Source organism: Salvelinus sp. IW2-2015, linkage group LG25, assembly GCF_002910315.2.
Source record: "Salvelinus sp. IW2-2015 linkage group LG25, ASM291031v2, whole genome shotgun sequence".
NCBI classification, from domain to species: Eukaryota; Metazoa; Chordata; class Actinopteri; order Salmoniformes; family Salmonidae; genus Salvelinus; species Salvelinus sp. IW2-2015.
In genome coordinates this window covers 21713542-21731231 of record NC_036865.1, presented here as the reverse complement: position 1 = coordinate 21731231, position 17690 = coordinate 21713542, and the positions used below count along the sequence as shown (strand labels likewise).

Below are 17690 nucleotides of genomic sequence, written 5' to 3'. Positions count from 1 at the left end.
ACAGACACCCGTCAAAATCGTTAATCAGAAATATAGATTCAAAGGTACTAGCCAAATAGTCAACCCACCTCACAAGCAAACTAATCAATCCACCAACCAGTAGCTAGACCAATATATATATATATATTTTTTTTTAAATAAACCATTTAGTTACTACTCATCTGAAATGAATGCAAGTGAACTCACCTATGTACACAGCACTGTCTGTCACCATGAATCTGTTATGGTTGATTCCCTGTAGCGTGCCATCTCTCTGCTCCCTGGGGCTGAAGAACTTCTGCACAAAACACACAAGGACTGGCTTAGCAGTAGTGATTAATGAATAAATTGTACATGTACAGTAGGTTTGCAGGTACAGTGGAGATTAATACATTTTACATAACGTACAGTAGGTTTACAGGTACAGTAGAGATGAATACATTTTACATGATCTACAGTAGGTTTGCAGGTACAGTAGAGATGAATACATTTTACATGTACAGTAGAGATGAATACATTTTACATGTACAGTAGAGATGAATACATTTTACATGACTTTCAGCAGGTTTGCAGGTACAGTAGAGATGAATACATTTTACATGACATACAGTAGAGATGACTATATACAGTGTACTGCAAAAGTATTGGGATAGTGACATATTTTTTGTTTTGGCTCTGTACTACAGCACGTTTTGATTATTTTGTGGCCGATAGAAAGTAATGTTAAATAATGTAGTGTTTTTTTGGAGTCACTTTTATTGTAAATAAGAATAGAACATGTTTTGAACACTTCTACATTAATTTGGATGCTACCATGATTACAGATAGTCCTGAATAATGATGAGTGAGAAAGTTAGACGCACAAATATCATACCCCCCAAACATTTTTATCGTAATGGTGAGAGGTTAGCATGTCATGGTGGTATGATATTTGTGTGACTAACTTTCTCACTTATAATTATTCATGATCAATTCAGGACTATCGGTATTCATGGTAGCATCCATATTAATGAGGACATTTTTAGAACAGGGGCGCAACTTTCACTGGGGACATGTCCCCCCCACATTCTGAAATTGTATTTTTGTGCCACCTAGTTTTATCATTGAAATGTGATACAAAGAAAAGGAAAGGGGATACTTAGTCAGTTGTACAACTGAATGCCTTCAACTGAAATGTGTCTTCCGCATTTAACCCAACCCCTCTGAATCTAATCAGGCAACGGTGTGCTTTAGGACCATGCGGACGCCTCTGAGCAGGCTGTTTGGAGTGTTTATCCGACCGACAGGATAAAAAAATACAGTACCAGTCAAAAGTTTGGACACACTTACTCATTCAAGGGATTTTCTTTTCTTTTGACTATTTTCTACATTGTAGAATAACAGTGAAGACAAACACTATGAAATAACACATATGGAATCATGTAGTAACCAAAAAAGTGTTAAACAAATCAAAATATATCTTAGATTCTTCAAAGTAGTCACCCTTTGACCTTGATGACAGCTTTAAACACTCTTGGCATTCTCTCAACCAGCTTCACCTGGAATGCTTTTCCAACAGTCTTGAAGGACTTCCCACATATGCTGAGCACTTGTTGGCTGCTTTTCCTTCCCTCTGCAGTCCAACTCATCCCAAACCATCTCAATTGGGTTGAGGTCAGGTGATTGTGGAGGTCAGGTCATCTGATGCAGCACCCCATCACTCTCCTTCTTGGTCAAATAGCCCTTACACAGCCTGGAGGTGTGTTGGGTCATTGTCCTTTTTAAAGCCAAATGATAGTCCCACTAAGTGGAATCATGATGGGATGGCGTATCGGTGCAGAATGCTGGCTGTTAGCCATGCTGGTTAAGTGTGCCTTGAATTCTAAATAAATCAGTGTCACTAGCAAAGCACCCCCACACCACCACCTCCATGCTTCACGGTGGGAACCACACATGCAGAGATCATCCGTTCACCTACTCTGCGTCTTACAAAGACACGGCGGTTGGACTCATCAGACCAAAGGACAGATTCCCACCGGTCTAATGTCCATCGCTCGTGTTTCTTGACCCAAGCAAGTCTCTTCTTCTTATTGGTGTCCTTTACGAGTGGTTTCTTTGCAGCAATGATGGCCTGATTCACACAGTCTCCTCTGAACAGTTGATGTTGAGTTGTGTCTGTTACTTGAACTCTGAAGCATTTATGTGGGCTGCAATTTCTGAGGCTGGTAACTCTAATGAACTTATCCTCTGCAGCAGAGGTAAATCTGGGTCTTCCTTTCTTGTGGCGGTCCTCATGAGAGCCAGTTTCATCATAGTGCTTGATGGTTTTTGCGACTGCACTTGAAGAAACTTTCAAAGTTCTTGACATTTTCCGCCCTGACTGACATTCATGTCTTAAAGTAATGATGGACTGTCATTTCTCTTTGCTTATTTGAGCTGTTCTTACCATAATATCAAATCACATTTTATTTCTCACATGCGCCGAATACAACAGGTGTAGTAGACCTTACAGTGAAATGCTTCCTTACAAACTCTTAACTAACAATGCATTTAAGAGAAGAAAAAAAAGAAAAAAGAACTAAAAGTAACAAATAATTAAAGAGTAGCAATAAAATAACAATATGGACTTGGTGTTTTACCAAATAGGGCTATCTTCTGTATACCACCCCTACCTTCCACAAATTAACTTAACAAGGCACACCTGTTAATTGAAATGCCTTCCAGGGTACTACCTCATGAAGCTGGTTGAGAGAATGCCAAGAGTGTGCAAATCTGTCATCAAGGCAAAGGGTGGCTACTTTAAAGAATCTCAAATATTAAATATATTTTGATTTGTTTAACACTTTTTTTGTCCCTCCCACTTCTAAAACCAAAGATGCTCCACTTGTTTAGAAACATATTATATTCTTATTTACAATTAAATTGACTCCAAAATGATACAATAGATTACTTACCATTCATTTCTATTGGGCACAAAATAATCTTTAACACAACCAAAACAAACAGCAAATGCCTCCAACAAGTTTGTAGAGTCACAAGCTTTATGTAATCATTGCAAGTTAGGAATATGGTACCAAATACTAAACTTTTGACTACTTTAATACACATAAGTGAATTTGGGGGGACTATGTACAAAAAGTGCTGTAATTTCTAAACGGTTCACCCGATATGGATGAAAATGCCTTCTAATTAAAGCTGACAGTCTGCAATTTAACCCCAGTCATTGTATCATTCAAATCCAAAGTGGTGGAGTACAGAGCCAAAAAAAACTAAATGTATAATTGTCCCAATACTTTTGTAGCTCACTGTAGCTATGATGATTCTATATAACATCAGTTTGTAATGAGGATGTAGGCATGTGGTGTCCACACTCACAGCCTCCATCGAACAGTTGGCCAGCTCCATGCACAGGGTCTTCAGGGACCACACAAAGTTAAAGGTCAGGGGATGCGTCTGCTCCCAGCAGCTTACTAACAGACGCACTTCGATGTTCCTCAGGATCAAGGCCTCCCGAAGCATCCCGTCTATACGTGACCAGTATCTGCCAAGGTAGCAAAGAGTTACACACTAATCTGTTTGGTAATTACATGTAATTATACACAGTTACATCCTATCGGTTTCATTCTATCAGTTGTCATTGTATTGTATAAATGGGCGAACAATACAACACTAACAATAAGGTGTTCAGGTGCTGTCAGTGTCAACAATAAGGTGATCAGGTGCTGTCAGTGTCTACAATAAGGTGATCAGGTGCTGTCGGTGTCTACAATAAGCGTGATCAGAGCTGTCAGTATCCAACAATAAGGTGATCAGGTGCTGTCAGTTCAACAATAAGGTGATCAGATGCTGTCAGGTGTCAACAATAAGGTGATCAGATGCTGTCAGTGTCAACAATAAGGTGATCAGGTGCTGTCAGTATCAACAATAAGGTGTTCAGAGCGTCAGTTCAACAATAAGTGAATCAGGATGCTGGTCAGTGTCAACAATAAGGTGATCAGGTGCTGTCAGTGTCAACAAATAGGTGATCAGGTGCTGTCAGTGTCAACAATAAGGTGATCAGGTGCTGTCAAGTTTCAACAATAAGGTAATCAGGTGCTGTCAGTGCAAAATAGGTGATCAGGTGCTGTCAAGTGTCAACAATAAGGTGATCAGGTGCTGTCAGTGTCAACAATAAGGTGATCAGATGCTGTCAGTGTCAACAATAAGGTGATCAGGTGCTGTCAGTGTCAACAATACGGTAATCAGGTGCTGTCAGTGTCAACAAATTGCTCACCTGTGAGCATTCCTGTTAGTGAGAGGCAGGTAGTCTGTAATGGATATGAAGATGAACCTCTTGGCCTTTTGGATCACGTAGGATATGGAATCAAGGTCTCTGGTCCTGTCTTTAGGGCAGAAGACATCTGGAGAGCTCTGCCACAAGATAAGACTGTTAAATCAGTGGAGAATAGAGAACGTAGGCCCTCATGTCAATGCCAAGGCTTTACAGATGCAATGAATCATTGTCATTGTTGTCGTCCTCATTATTGTTATCAAATCGTCGTCATCATCATCACCACCACTACCTCTTGGAACATATCTTTGTCCATTAGTATTCCAACAGCATCGTTACCTTCTCTCTACTTGTCTCTAACTGATCCTGTCTCTGTTCTTTATTTCTTGATATATAATAATATTATTCATTTAATTGGTAAAGCTCTTTTCTCACACCCAAGGTGCAATAAAATAAAAACACTAAACAAAAAAACACAGACCATAGAACACAGACAACAATCTAAGCTATATACAGGTCTGGGGACATGAGAACAGAATTAACAGAGGTCCTTGAAAGCTTTTCTGAACAGCACGGTGTTGAGCTGTGCCTTAAGACTCTGCCAGAGACTCTGCAGCCCTAATAGTGTCTGGAAGTGTGTTCCTCAGCCACGGAGCCACGCAGCCTAAAGCCCTGTCACCCATAGGATGTGTGTGATGAGAAAAATGACAGATCACAGTTCCATGCTATCAATACTTCTGATGATTAACGTTCCCTCTGTTTTTCAGAAATGTTCATCGACTGGCCTAATTTACAACCAGCCAAACGTATGTTTTCTGTTGGAAGCAATGCAATTTTTCATCCCGTCAGCATACTTAAAACACCAGCTGATTAGTCACATCGAGCTGTATAAGAAATAGGTTTTTTCACCCAACTGTCACCTCTCGTCAAAGTTCTTACTGTGGGAGGACATTGCAAATGTTTACATCATTTATATATCAGGACTAATGAAAAGGCTTTAACCAAGAAAAGTCTTCAAATAGTATGCATAAATATTGGCAATTTATTATTGCAAGCAAGAAAAAAAGAAAAAAAAATCATAATCTCTGTAAAGTATTCATTAATCCAGTATAAAAATTTGCCTGTTTCAGAATGATACAAATGACTACTGATACAGAATGCTAAAAAATTATTTCACGGTCCTTGTTAAAAGGTCACATCGTCCAGACAAACTCCTGTCCTTATGCATGAAGCCATGTGAGAGAACGATTAGTTGTCACTCACAGAGACAAAGACTTCAGCCTTGGTGTTGTTGAAGAGAAGCGGAAGGTTCTCATCTTTGTTCCACAGGGCGCTCAGCCTTTTGGACCACATGGACGGTATAAAGTCCTTATACTGCAGCTGCCAGTAGAGGTTGAATACCCTGTGCAGGTCCAGTGCCAGGCAACTACAGTTGTAGACGATGATGCCCAGTTCTTTCATCTGAGAGACAACAAAGCAACAGCACAGATGTTGTACGGTGTTAGCATGTGCCCCCAGGGACTCCACCCATACCAAATCCTTACTCCACACATCTCTTCTCATCCTTCCTCCCCCCTCCTCTCCTTCCATTCCCCCTTTTCCATTCCCTCTCCTCTCATCTCCTACTCCCCACACTTCAATTTCCCCTTCTCCCTCCTGTCCTCTTTTTTGTTTCCTCTCCACAGCCCAGTGCTCCTTTCCCTTCCAGCCCTCAATCCTCCCCATCGTCTTCTGCCCTCCTCTGGCCCTGGACGAGGCAGGCAGCCCTCCAGGCACTTCCAATCACCAAGCCTCTCCCATCCCTTCTCACAGCAGGGTTTCAAGTGATGCACTTCTCAAGCAAATGTTTATTTCAGTGAAGTGATAAAGATAGACGGGCTAGGTACAGCGAATGGGGTCACACTTTAAATCAACCTTTTGTACTTTTTCAGCTTTGAGCAGCACCACGTTCCCTTTTTGTCCCCACTCAATTAATTCAGTATTGTCCTTTCTCGTACGCACGTTAAAACGGTGACGTTTTCTGCCAACTATGAAAACTTGCATCTCTTTTATATTCAGGATGTTTGTGCAACCTAAGCCAATTAATGGATGCTGTTCTCCTAGTGTAACTAGCAGTGTTTGAATAAATATTGATTGCAGAGTCATTGGACAAATCCCCAGAGCTGATGGTTGTACACAGTACCCTCAAAATGCCTGCAATATCAGACCTCAAAATCAAAACAGGTTTTGTGTACACAGTAGGTTTAGTTAAAGTGTTTACGTAATCAAGGTATGGAACATATTAGTCAGTATGAGGAGTACTCATAGGTGGACTGGTCTCATTGAATGGAGAATAAATGTTACAGAAATATACACAGGTGGCCTCCCGAGTGGTGCAGTGGTCTGAGGCACTGCATCGCAGTGCTAGCTGTGCCACTAGAGATTCTGGGTTCGAGTCCAGGCTCTGTCGCACACCCAAGGGGCGGTGCACAATTGGCCCAGCATCATCCGGGTTAGGGGAGGGTTTGGCCAGCAGGGATGTCCTTGTCCCATCGCACACCATCGACTCCTGTGGCGGGCCGGGCGCAGTGCACGCTGACACGGTCGCCGGGTGTATGGTGTTTCCTCCAACACATTGGTGCGGTTAGCTACCGGGTTAAGTAGGCATTGTGTCAAGAAGCAGTGTGGCTTGGTTGGATTGTGTTTCAGTTGACACTCGACTGTCACCTCTCCCGAGTCCACCCGGRAGTTGCAGCGATGAGACAAGACTAACTACCAATTGGATACCACAAAATTGGGGAGAAAAAGGGGTAAAAAAAAATATATATATACACAGGTTGTTAATATAATGGAGTGAATATACTAAGATACCGTGGACAGTGATCGCCAGTCCATGGTGGCGCTGCCGATGTAGATGTGCTGCCTGTCCACCACCCAGAAAGAAGAGTGCAGAAAGCCTTTGGTCAGGGCTGTCATGTTAATATAGTGTACCTCACCTACACAGGTAGGAAAAGACAGAATTGACAGAGATAGAAATCTCAACATTTGATTGTACAGTGCTGTGAAAAAGTATTTGCACCCTTTCTGATTCTCCATTTTTGCATATTTTTGATATAGAATGTTATTGCTCAGTCTCTAACATCACTGTGGAGGAATTCTGGTCCACTCTTGCACGCAGAACTACTTAAACTCAGCGACATTTGTGGGCTGCTCATTTCAAGTCCTGCAACAACATCTCAATTGGGATTAGGTCTTGACTTTGATCAGGCCATTCCAAGAACTGATAATATTTAGTATCAAAATATCCTAAAGTAGAGAAAATTAGAAAGGGGGCAAATACTTTTTCACAGCACTGTATGTTAATATTGCATGTAAGATTAGTCATGATGTAATATCCCTCATTGAGATAAAAGTATCGAGACCATTTTGTAGATACTGTAGTGAACAATGGGGCAGGGAAGCGAAACTGAGTCTCTAGTGTGAACGGGAAGGCAAGTTCCTGTGCTTTGAATCAGACCCCTGACACGTCCGGGCCGTGCGTTCCTCACAGCCGCCATTACACTTCTGACACCATTGTAGCGAATGGCGACGGAGGGAAGCAAACCCGGGTCACTGGTGTGAAATACAAACACCCTACGCATCCTGTCAACAGGCATCACGGCAATGGGGTTAACCCTATTGGTGCATTGCGTAAGGGTGTGTGCCTTTTAAGTCGCTTCCCTGACACTGTTCACTACCCAGTATTTTCTATAAAATGGCAATATACTGTATACGGAATGTAAATGTCGCTGTAGCTCTGGTCTTGTGGTTGACAACATGACTCACTGTGACGAGACAGGCTCTTCAGCTCTGAAGAGTTGATCATTCCACTGGCTATCTTCAAATTGATTCCCTTCTTCTTCAGCCCCTGCAGTCTTTGCAGCAAAGCCTCACCCTGTAACCAAGAACACAATCAATTGGATCACCATAGGTCAGGGGTAGGCAACTAAATTCAGCCGCGGGCTGATTTGTCAAAGCGGGTGGTCGGGGGCCGAAACGTAATTATAATAATTTGTACACTGCAAAATGACCCCAAGTAAGCACCAAAATATATTGCATTTGAAACTAACAATCATTTCATACCTAGATTACATTGAGACACAATCATACACTACCTGACCAAAAGTATGTGGACACCTGCTCGTCAAACATCTCATTCCAAAATCATGGGCATTAATATGGAGTTGGTCTCCCCTTTACTGCTATAACAGCCTCCACTCTTCTGGGACGGCTTTCCACTAGATGTTGGAACATTGCTGCAGGGACTTGCTTCCATTTAGGCACAAGCGCATTAGTGAGGTCGGGCACTGATGTTGGGCAATTAGGCCTGGCTCGCAGTCGGCGTTCCAATTCATCCCAAAGGTGTTCGATGGGGTCAGGGTTCTTCCACACCGATCTCGACAAACCATTTCTGTATGGACCTCGCTTTGTGCACGGGGGCATTGTCATGCTGAAACAGGAAAGGGCCTTCCCAAAACTGTTGCCAAAGTTGGAAGCACAGAATCGTCTAGAATGTCATTGTATGCTGTAGCGTTAAGATTTCCCTTCACTGGAACTAAGGGGCCTAGCCCGAACCATGAACAACAGCCCCAGACCATTATTCCTCCTCCACCAAACTTTGCACTATGTATTGGGGCAGGTAGCGTTCTCCTGGCATCAGTGGAAACGCGTCTGTCAAACTGCCAGATGGGGAAGCGTGATTCATCACTACAGAGAACGCTTTTCCACTGCTCCAGAGTCCAATGGCGGCGAGCTTAACGCCACTCCAGCCGAGGCTTGCCATTGCGCATGGTGATCTTAGACTTGTATGCGGCTGCTCGGTTATGGAAACCCATTTCATGAAGCTCCCGACGAACAGTTATTGTACGGTTGTTGCTTCCAGAAGAGGTTTGGGACTCGGTAGTGAGTGTTGCAACCGAGGACAAACGTTTTTTACGCGCTACGCACTTCAGCACTAGGCAGTCCCGTTCTGTGAGCTCGTGTGGCCTACCACTTCACGACTGAGCCGTTGTTGCTCCTAGACATTTCCACTTCACAGTCGACCGGGACAGCTCTAGCAGCGCAGAAATGTGACAAACTGACTTGTCACGTTGAAAGTCACTGAGCTCTTCAGTAAGGCCATTCTACTGCCAATGTTTGTCTATGGCAATTGCATGGCTGAGTGCTTGATTTTATACACAAAAGTATCTATTTTTATTTCGTGGGAATACTTGGTAACAGATTTCCTAAATATTTTTTTGTTGTTGCTGAATTGTGATTTAGTATTTAAAAAAATAAATTAAAAAAATGCATTTTATTTTTATGTAATTTTTTAACATTGGGCCAGGCTCCAGCAATTATAATTGTGTAGGCCAGAGGGCCCCAAGTGCAATTTCTCTCCAGTTAAACTGCCAAGGGGTGCCATTAGGCCTAATGAACTAAACGGCAGTGGGTAGATACAGGGGTTGTCCAAACCTCAACGCTGCCGTTATAGCCAAACCCCTGTGTAACTTTAGCCTCGTTGTAAGCAGGAGTGTTTTAGTGCTAATGGCCGTCAGATGTTTTTTTTTGGGGGGGGGGGGGTCTACTGGTGAGCCAACACAATAGATGGGCTTGGCTTTGGCTGCAACCTACTAATGGCACATTCTGGCAGGAAGTGGCCATACCCAGTCTGCATAAGTCTATAAAGACAATGTGTGAGAGATGGATAAGACTGGACTTAAGGCTGATCTTTGAAGCAACAAGAAGACACAGCAGCTGGAATAAGGTGAACAAGATATGTATACATACTCCCTGGATACAGTTATTTATTGTTTTCTTTATTATATACTTTTAATTATTTTAATTATTATTTAGAGTATTTTATTTATAAGTGCACTGTTGGGTAGAGCTCGCAGTTAAGCATTTCACTGTGCTTTTACAATAAAACTTGAACTTGAGCTATTTGTATTCTTGGTTGAAGAACAGTAATGAGCATCTTATACAATAAAATTGGTTGACAAGAAAAAGACCATTAGTAAAACTGCCACGTAAAGTAAGTGTTATGGCTAGGTGTGATAAACAGTAATGCCTTATTTGGCCTGGGGGCGCTTCCTGTTTGGTTGTTGTGCTTACCTGCCTAGAAGATTGTAGGAATCTGGATTCATAGTTGGAGGAGTTCAGGTTCCATTGAGGTGACACAATCTCCACAGAGTGACCAGCCACTGCCAGGTCCAACAGGCTGTGCAGCCCAGCAGAGAGGGGGAGGTGGGACGTAGCATTCTCAGAGAAGGTGACATCTTCTGGAATATTCTCCACAAGCACTACCCTGAGATTGAAAATGAGTGAAAAAACATCCTAATTTAATGATGACAAATGGCTGTTTTTCAGCCTTGTAATTGAAAAGACCTGGAAGCCAGAGAAGTTGAACTAAAGAAGTGTTATTTTAATAGAGTAATTTACAGCACAGAGACAATTACGTCTGTCTACATTAGCCACAGAATCATCCGTAACTTGTGCAGCTGTCTTGGGATGTTGTAAAACGAGGTTATATGCATTGACGTTCACCTATGATTACCTCCTACACTATATTTCAGAACATTTTCCATCTAGACATTATTATCACCGAGATCGGTTGTAGGGGTGAATAGAAGAGTGGCTGGACTGCCTTCTAACAGGAACACCGTGACAGAACTCTAATGGAACTGTAGCACATTTTCCAGGACATCATTTAGAATCATTATCTATGCATCCGGCTGCTTTCAAGTAGAGTGAATTATAGTATCATAAATGTAATGGAAATGAAAGATTAAAAGTTTTAAAAGGCTTCTAAACCCAGCCAGTGAGTCTCAACACCAATAGTCAGTCATCAAGCCTGGGTTCAAATAATACTTATTTTCTTTGAAATACTTCAAGTAATAGATTGAGTCTGCTTGGATGGTCAGGGTTTGCATTTTTGGGGATTATTCCATTGGTTCCACTGCATCAGGCAGGCTCAATTACACAGTTAAAGTATGTAAAAGAATTTGAACCCAAGTTGTAGTTTTTTTCTTTACCCAACCAAATTGGCACTCCAGCAGGAAATCTCCACTTGCCTCGCTCTCCGAGGCCAACATGAGTAAGGTCTTTAGATCAGGTTTAACACTCGCAAGGCCAGACAGCATTCCAGGGCGCATTCTCAGAGCATGCGCAGATCATCTGGCACGTATATTCACTGTCATTTTCAACCTCTCCTTTGAAAGGCTGGTTACGGCACATATCAACGCCGTCATCCCAGACACCTTAGACCCACTCCAATTTGCATACCGCCCCAACAGATCCATAGACGACGCAATGTCAATTGTACTCCACACTGCCCTTTCCCACCTGTACTGTATAAGAGGAATACCTACAGTTGAAGTCGGAAGTTTACATAAACTTAGGTTGGAGTCATTAAAAAAACTTGTTTTTCAACCACTCCACAAATGTCTTGTTAACAAACTATAGTTTTGGCAAGTCGGTTAGGACATCTACTTTGTACATGACACAAGTAATTTTTACAACAATTGTTTACAGACAGATTATTTCACTTATAATTCACTGTATCATAATTCCAGTGGGACAGAAGTTTACATACACTAAGTTGACTGTGCCTTTAAACAGCTTGGAAAATTGCAGAAAATTATGTCATGGCTTTAGAAGCTTCTGATAGGCTAATTGACATMATTTCAGTCAATTGGAGGTGTACCTGTGGATGTATTTCAAGGCCTAACTTCAAACTCAGTGCCTCTTTGCTTGACATCATGGGATAATCTAAAGAAATCAACCAAGACCTCAGAAGAAAAATTGTAGACCTCCACAAGTCTGGTTCATCCTTGGGAGCAATTTCCAAACGCCTGAAGGTACCACGTTCATCTGTGCAAACAATAGTATGCAAGTATAAACACCATGGGACCACACAGCCGTCATACCGCTCAGGAAGGAGACGCGTTTTGTCAATCCCAGAACAACAGCAAAGGACCTTGTGAAGATGCTGGAGGAAACGGGTACAAAAGTATCTATATCCACAGTAAAACGAGTCCTATATCAATATAGCCTGAAAGGCCGCTCAGCAAGGAAGAAGCCACTGCTCCAAAACCGCCATAAAAAAGCCAGACTACGGTTTGCAACTGCACTATGGGGACAAAGATCGTACTTTTTGGAGAAATGTTCTCTGGTCTGATGAAACAAAAATAGAACTGTTTGGCCATAATGACCATCGTTATGTTTGGTGGAAAAAGGGGGAGGAAGGGGGTGGAAGAAAAAGGGGGAGGAAGAACACCATCCCAACTGTGAAGCACGGGGGTGGCAGCATCATGTTGTGTGGGTGCTTTGCTGCAGGAGGGACTGGTGCACTTCACTAAATAGATGGCATCATGAGGAAAATGATGTGGATATATTGAAGCAACATCAAGATATCAGTCAGGAAGTTATAGCTTGGTCGCAAATGGGTCTTCCAAATGGACAATGACCGCAAGCATACTTCCAAAGTTGTGGCAAAATGGCTTAAGGACAACAAAGTCAAGRTATTGGAGTGGCCATCACAAAGCCCTGACCTCAATCCTATAGAACATTTGTGGGCGGAACTGAAAAAGCGTGAGAGCAAAGAGGCCTACAAACCTGACTCAGTTACACCAGCTCTGTCAGGAGGAATGTGCCAAAATTCACCCAACTTATTGTGGGAAGCTTGTGGAAGGCTACCCGAAACGTTTGACCCAAGTTAAACAATTTAAAGGCAATGCTACCAAATACTAATTGAGTGTATGCAAACTTCTGACCCACTGGGAATGTGATGAAATAAATAAAAGCTGAAATAAGTAATTCTCTCTACTATTATTCTGAAATGTCACATTCTTAAAATAAAGTGGTGATCCTAACTGACCTAAGACAGGGAATTTTAACCAGGATTAAATGTCAGGAATTGTGAAAAACTGAGTTTAAATGTATTTGGCTAAGGTGTATGCAAACTTCCAACTTCAACTGTATGTGAGAAGGCTGTTCATTGACTACAGCTCAGCGTTCAACACGATTGTCCCCTCCAAGCTCTTCACCAAGCTTAGGACCCTTGGACTGAACACCTCCCTCTGCAACTGGATCCTGGACTTCCTGATGGGCCAACCCCAGGTGGTGAGGGTTGTCAACATCCCCTCCACCACGATGACCTGCAACACGGGGGCCCCACAGGGGTGCATGCTTAGTCCCCTCCTGTACTCCCTGTTCATCTACAACTGTGTGGCCATGCACAACTCCAACACTATCAAGTTTGCTTACAACATGAGGGTGGTAGGCCTGATCACCGACGACGATGACACAACCTACAGGGAGGGGGTCAGTGACCTGGCAGTGTGGTGCCGGGACAACTTTTCCCTCAACATCAGTAAGACCAAGGAGCTGATCGTGGATCTGGGGGAGGGGGGAGGGGGGCAAGCACGCCCCCCCCTCCACCCACATCAACGGGGCTGCAGTGGAGCAGGTCGAGAGCTTCAAGTTCCTCGGTGTCCAAATGACTAAGAAATTAAAATGGTCCACTCACACGTGCACAGTTGTGAAGAAGGCACGACAGTGCCTCTTCCCCCTCAGGAGGTTGAAAACGTTTGGCATGGACCCTCAAATCCTCAGAAGTTCTACAGCTGCACCATTGAGAGCATCTTGACTGGCTGCATCACTGCTTAGTATGGCAACAGCACCGGTCTCGATCGCATGGCACTACAGAGGGTGGTGCGGACAGCCCAGTACATCACTAGGGCCGAGCTCCCTGCCATCCAGGACCTCTACATCAGGCGGTGTGAAAGGAAGGCCCGGAAAATCATTAAAGACTCCAGCCACCCAAGCCATAGACTGTTCTCTCTGCATCCGCATGGCAAGCAGTACCGGTGCATCAAGTCTGACACCAACGGGGCTTCCCGAGTGGCGTGCCAAGAAGCAGTGGCTGGCTGGGTTGTGTTTCGGAGGACACACGGCTCTCGACCTTTGCCTCTCCTGAGTCCGTACGGGAGTTGCAGCGATGGGACAGGACTCTAACTACCAATTGGATACCACGAATTTGGGGAGAAAAAGGGATTTTAAAAAGTATAATAAATATGGGATTTAAAAAAAGTCTGGACACCAATAGGTTCCTGAACAGCTTCTATCCCCAAGCCTTAAGACTGGTAAATAGCTAACAAAATGGCTACACGGACTATCTGAGTTGACCCGTGTTTTATTTCTGAACCCTCTGTATGCACACTCACAGGACTCCAAAACACACACGCGCGGCCATACAATCATTTACGCATCATATATCCTGATGCCTAGTCACCTTATCCTTGTACATATCTACCTCTATCACTCCAGTATCCCTGCACATTGTTTATATGGTATTTGAACTGACCCAGTACATAGCTTTTACTTTCTCATGTTCTTATTTTTATTTGTTGTGTGTTTTTGTTCTACCTTATGTTATTTTTAGTGCTACATTGATATTGATTACTGCATTTGGGGGTTTGGAGCATGCAAGAAAGGCAGTTCACTGTGCACATGACATTAAAACTTGAAATACATTTTAGAAACACATAGGGTCTAGTGTCTCTCCATTAAGGTATCCAGGTCTAAGTGAAACATACACTGCTCAAAAAAATAAAGGGAACACTTAAACAACACAATGTAATTCCAAGTCAATCACACTTCTGTGAAATCAAACTGTCCACTTAGGGAAGCAACACTGATTGACAATAAATTTCACATGCTGTTGTGCAAATGGAATAGACAACAGTGGTAAATTATAGGCAATTAGCAAGACACCCCCAATAAAGGAGTGGTTCTGCAGTGGGACCACAGACCACTTCTCAGTTCCTATGCTTCTCTGGCGTGATGTTTTTGGTCACTTTTCGTAATTTGTAAGCTCGGTGGTCTTTCATAGGTCGTTAGATGGTTGGAGCATGAGACGAGGAGTTTCATACAACCCACAACAAACGTGGCTCAGGGAGTTGGCAGCCTCATCCAGGATGGCACATCAATGCGAGCTGTGGCAAGAAGTTTGCTGTTTGTTGTCTGTTAGTTTTATTCCAGACATGGGGCAGCTACCAACACCAGACAGCAGTACGCAGACGGAGAGGGCAGGCCAGTACATCAGGAACGTGGAGTGAGGCCGTAGGTGAGGCACAACCAACGCAGACCGCTACCTCCGCTCTTGTGCAAGGAGGAGCACTGCCAGGAGACCCGTCAAAATGATAGCACTCCAGCAGGCCACAAATTGTGCAGTGTGTCCTGCTCAAACGGTCAGAAAACAGACTCATGCATGAGTGGGAGTATGAGGCCCGACGTCCACAGGTGGGTTGTTCTTACAGCCCAACACCGTGCAGGACGTTTGGCATTTGCCAGTGCTCTTCACAGAATGAAAGCAGTCACACGCACATGGACAGACGTGAGAGTCTGGAGACGCCAGTGGAGAACGTTTTCTGCCTGCAACATCCTCCAGCACCTGACGGTTTGCGGTGGGTCAGTCATGTGTGGGTGGCATTTCTTTTTGGGGGGCCGCACAGCCCTCCATGTGCTCGCCAGAGGTAGCCTGACTGCCATTAGGTATCCGAGGTGAAGATCCTCAGACCCTTGTGAGACCATATGCTGGTGCGGTTGGCCCTGGGTTCCTCCTAATGCAAGACATTTACATTTAAGTCATTAGCAGACGCTCATCCAGAGCGACTTACAAATGGTCATTCACCTTAATATATCCAGTTGAACAACCACTTTACAATAGTGCATCTAACTCTTTAAGGGGAGGGTAGGGGTAGATACTTTATCCTATCCTAGTATTCCTTAAAGAGGTGGGGTTTCAGGTTCTCCGGAAGTGGTGATTGACTCCGCTGACTGGCGTCGTGCAGGGAGGTTCTGTTGGGCAACATCCACCATGTGGTGGACCTGGGCGTGCCAGAGCACGACCAGTTTGACTGGGTTCCGGCTCAGCGGAGTCTGGTATACTGTTACGTTACCTCAGAGTAGGGAGATGCGATAGAGCCAGAACAGCCAGATATTAGTCCCATACGAAACGGCAGTTTGGGTCCCTATTGTCTTGGGTGTAAACATCTTGTAGTGATATATTTCACCCGTCTGCGGGACTCGAGAGTGCGGAGCCCCTTGAAGGTTGTACCTGTGTCCTGGGTATTATGTGTGTAATGGAGGCGAGTGACAATAGAACAAACCTGTATTGTTTTGATGACTTATGTCTCTCTCTCCATTCCAGGCGAACTCGCTTACTAACAAGTCCTGACTATTATGACAATACGCCTTCTAGAATTGAAATGTCCAACTATGAAATAATCAAATATCCTTGGTTACCCGCATATGTGCAATTGCTTTGAGCTTTCACAGAGTTTAACTAGGAACCAAACAGTCTCGAGATTGGAGAGGTTGGATTGGCGGGAAGGAACTAGTGGGTTATGATCGGATGAGGAAGGATGTAAGGAAGAACTTTGGGTTAAGAATGGGGATCTCGAAATTCAAGATAAAGAGAGAGTGAACCGGATGCCGTGCGTGGACTCTGCTCATAGTTCACGAGGAGTTGTAGGGCCATTCGCTCGGCGTTCCTCAGGGCTTTTGCGGTAGACATTATCTCAGGATGCATGTGGGATGTTAGGGTTGTAGGACATCATCCTCAATAGTAGCTGGGGTAGACTATCATTCCACTCAGCTGGCTGTGGGAAGTTTGAGGTGCGATTGTAGACGGGGTATGACCTGAGCCCATTTAGCTTGTTAGACATCAGTCCCACTATAGGCTGTGGGAGCTATAGGCGGGTTGTATGACATCATTTCCTCAGGCTGAGGTTATATCATTCATCCTCCGAGGGGCATGTGGGAGTTAGGGTTGTAGACATCATCCATCAGGCTGAGAGGGGTAGACCCTGAGGTTGCAATCCTCAAGGCTGGTAGGACATCACTCCCTCAGGCTGTGGGGAGTTAGGTTGAGTGGAAATTCATCCCTCAGCTGGTGCTCAGGACATTCATCCTCAGGCTGGCTACGACATCCATCTCTGCGTGCGAGTGCTGGTGATGGGAGTTGTAGGCTGTGGTGATGGCAGGCAGAGTGGCTTCCCCCACAGTATCTGATCCTTGTAGCGAGAAGAACCCTAAGAGATACTATTGAGTTAGTAAGGAGGAGTGAAGGAAGGATTGAGCAACAAATGGACCTTAGAACGCGCATTAGTAAAACGCAGTGTGACGTGCAATGCAACATGCACTGCAGAACCAAAGAGGAAGTGTGTTTGTTGGTTGTGCTAGGCGTATGGGTTGTGTCAGCATGAGTGATGACAGGGTGGATGCTGATTAGCCAATGAGTAGCAGCAATGGTGAGTGTGCAATGCAAGAGAGAAAGGGGCAGTTATGGAATTGTCATGAATCCTTGAATTTTGAGAAACGTGAGACGCCGGTACCCTTAATAGAAAATTACTCAGGTATAACTCACCCAGTAAACTTGGCCCCTGCGAGTAAATCCTAA

At 43.9% G+C, this 17690-nt stretch overlaps 1 protein-coding gene across 1 annotated transcript in view; it reads right to left on the bottom strand.

Moving 5' to 3' along the window:
• The window catches only part of LOC111951607 (inactive phospholipase D5), a 60941-nt gene that overhangs the window by 5724 nt on the left and 37527 nt on the right, over nt 1-17690 (bottom strand). Inside the window, exons 3-9 of the mRNA XM_023969787.2 lie at nt 10340-10532; nt 8033-8141; nt 7079-7203; nt 5492-5689; nt 4232-4368; nt 3334-3499; nt 187-277 (exon numbers count right to left, since the gene is read on the bottom strand). Coding sequence (XP_023825555.1) covers nt 187-277; nt 3334-3499; nt 4232-4368; nt 5492-5689; nt 7079-7203; nt 8033-8141; nt 10340-10532 — 1019 coding nt within the window. The remainder of the gene's footprint in view (nt 1-186; nt 278-3333; nt 3500-4231; nt 4369-5491; nt 5690-7078; nt 7204-8032; nt 8142-10339; nt 10533-17690) is intronic.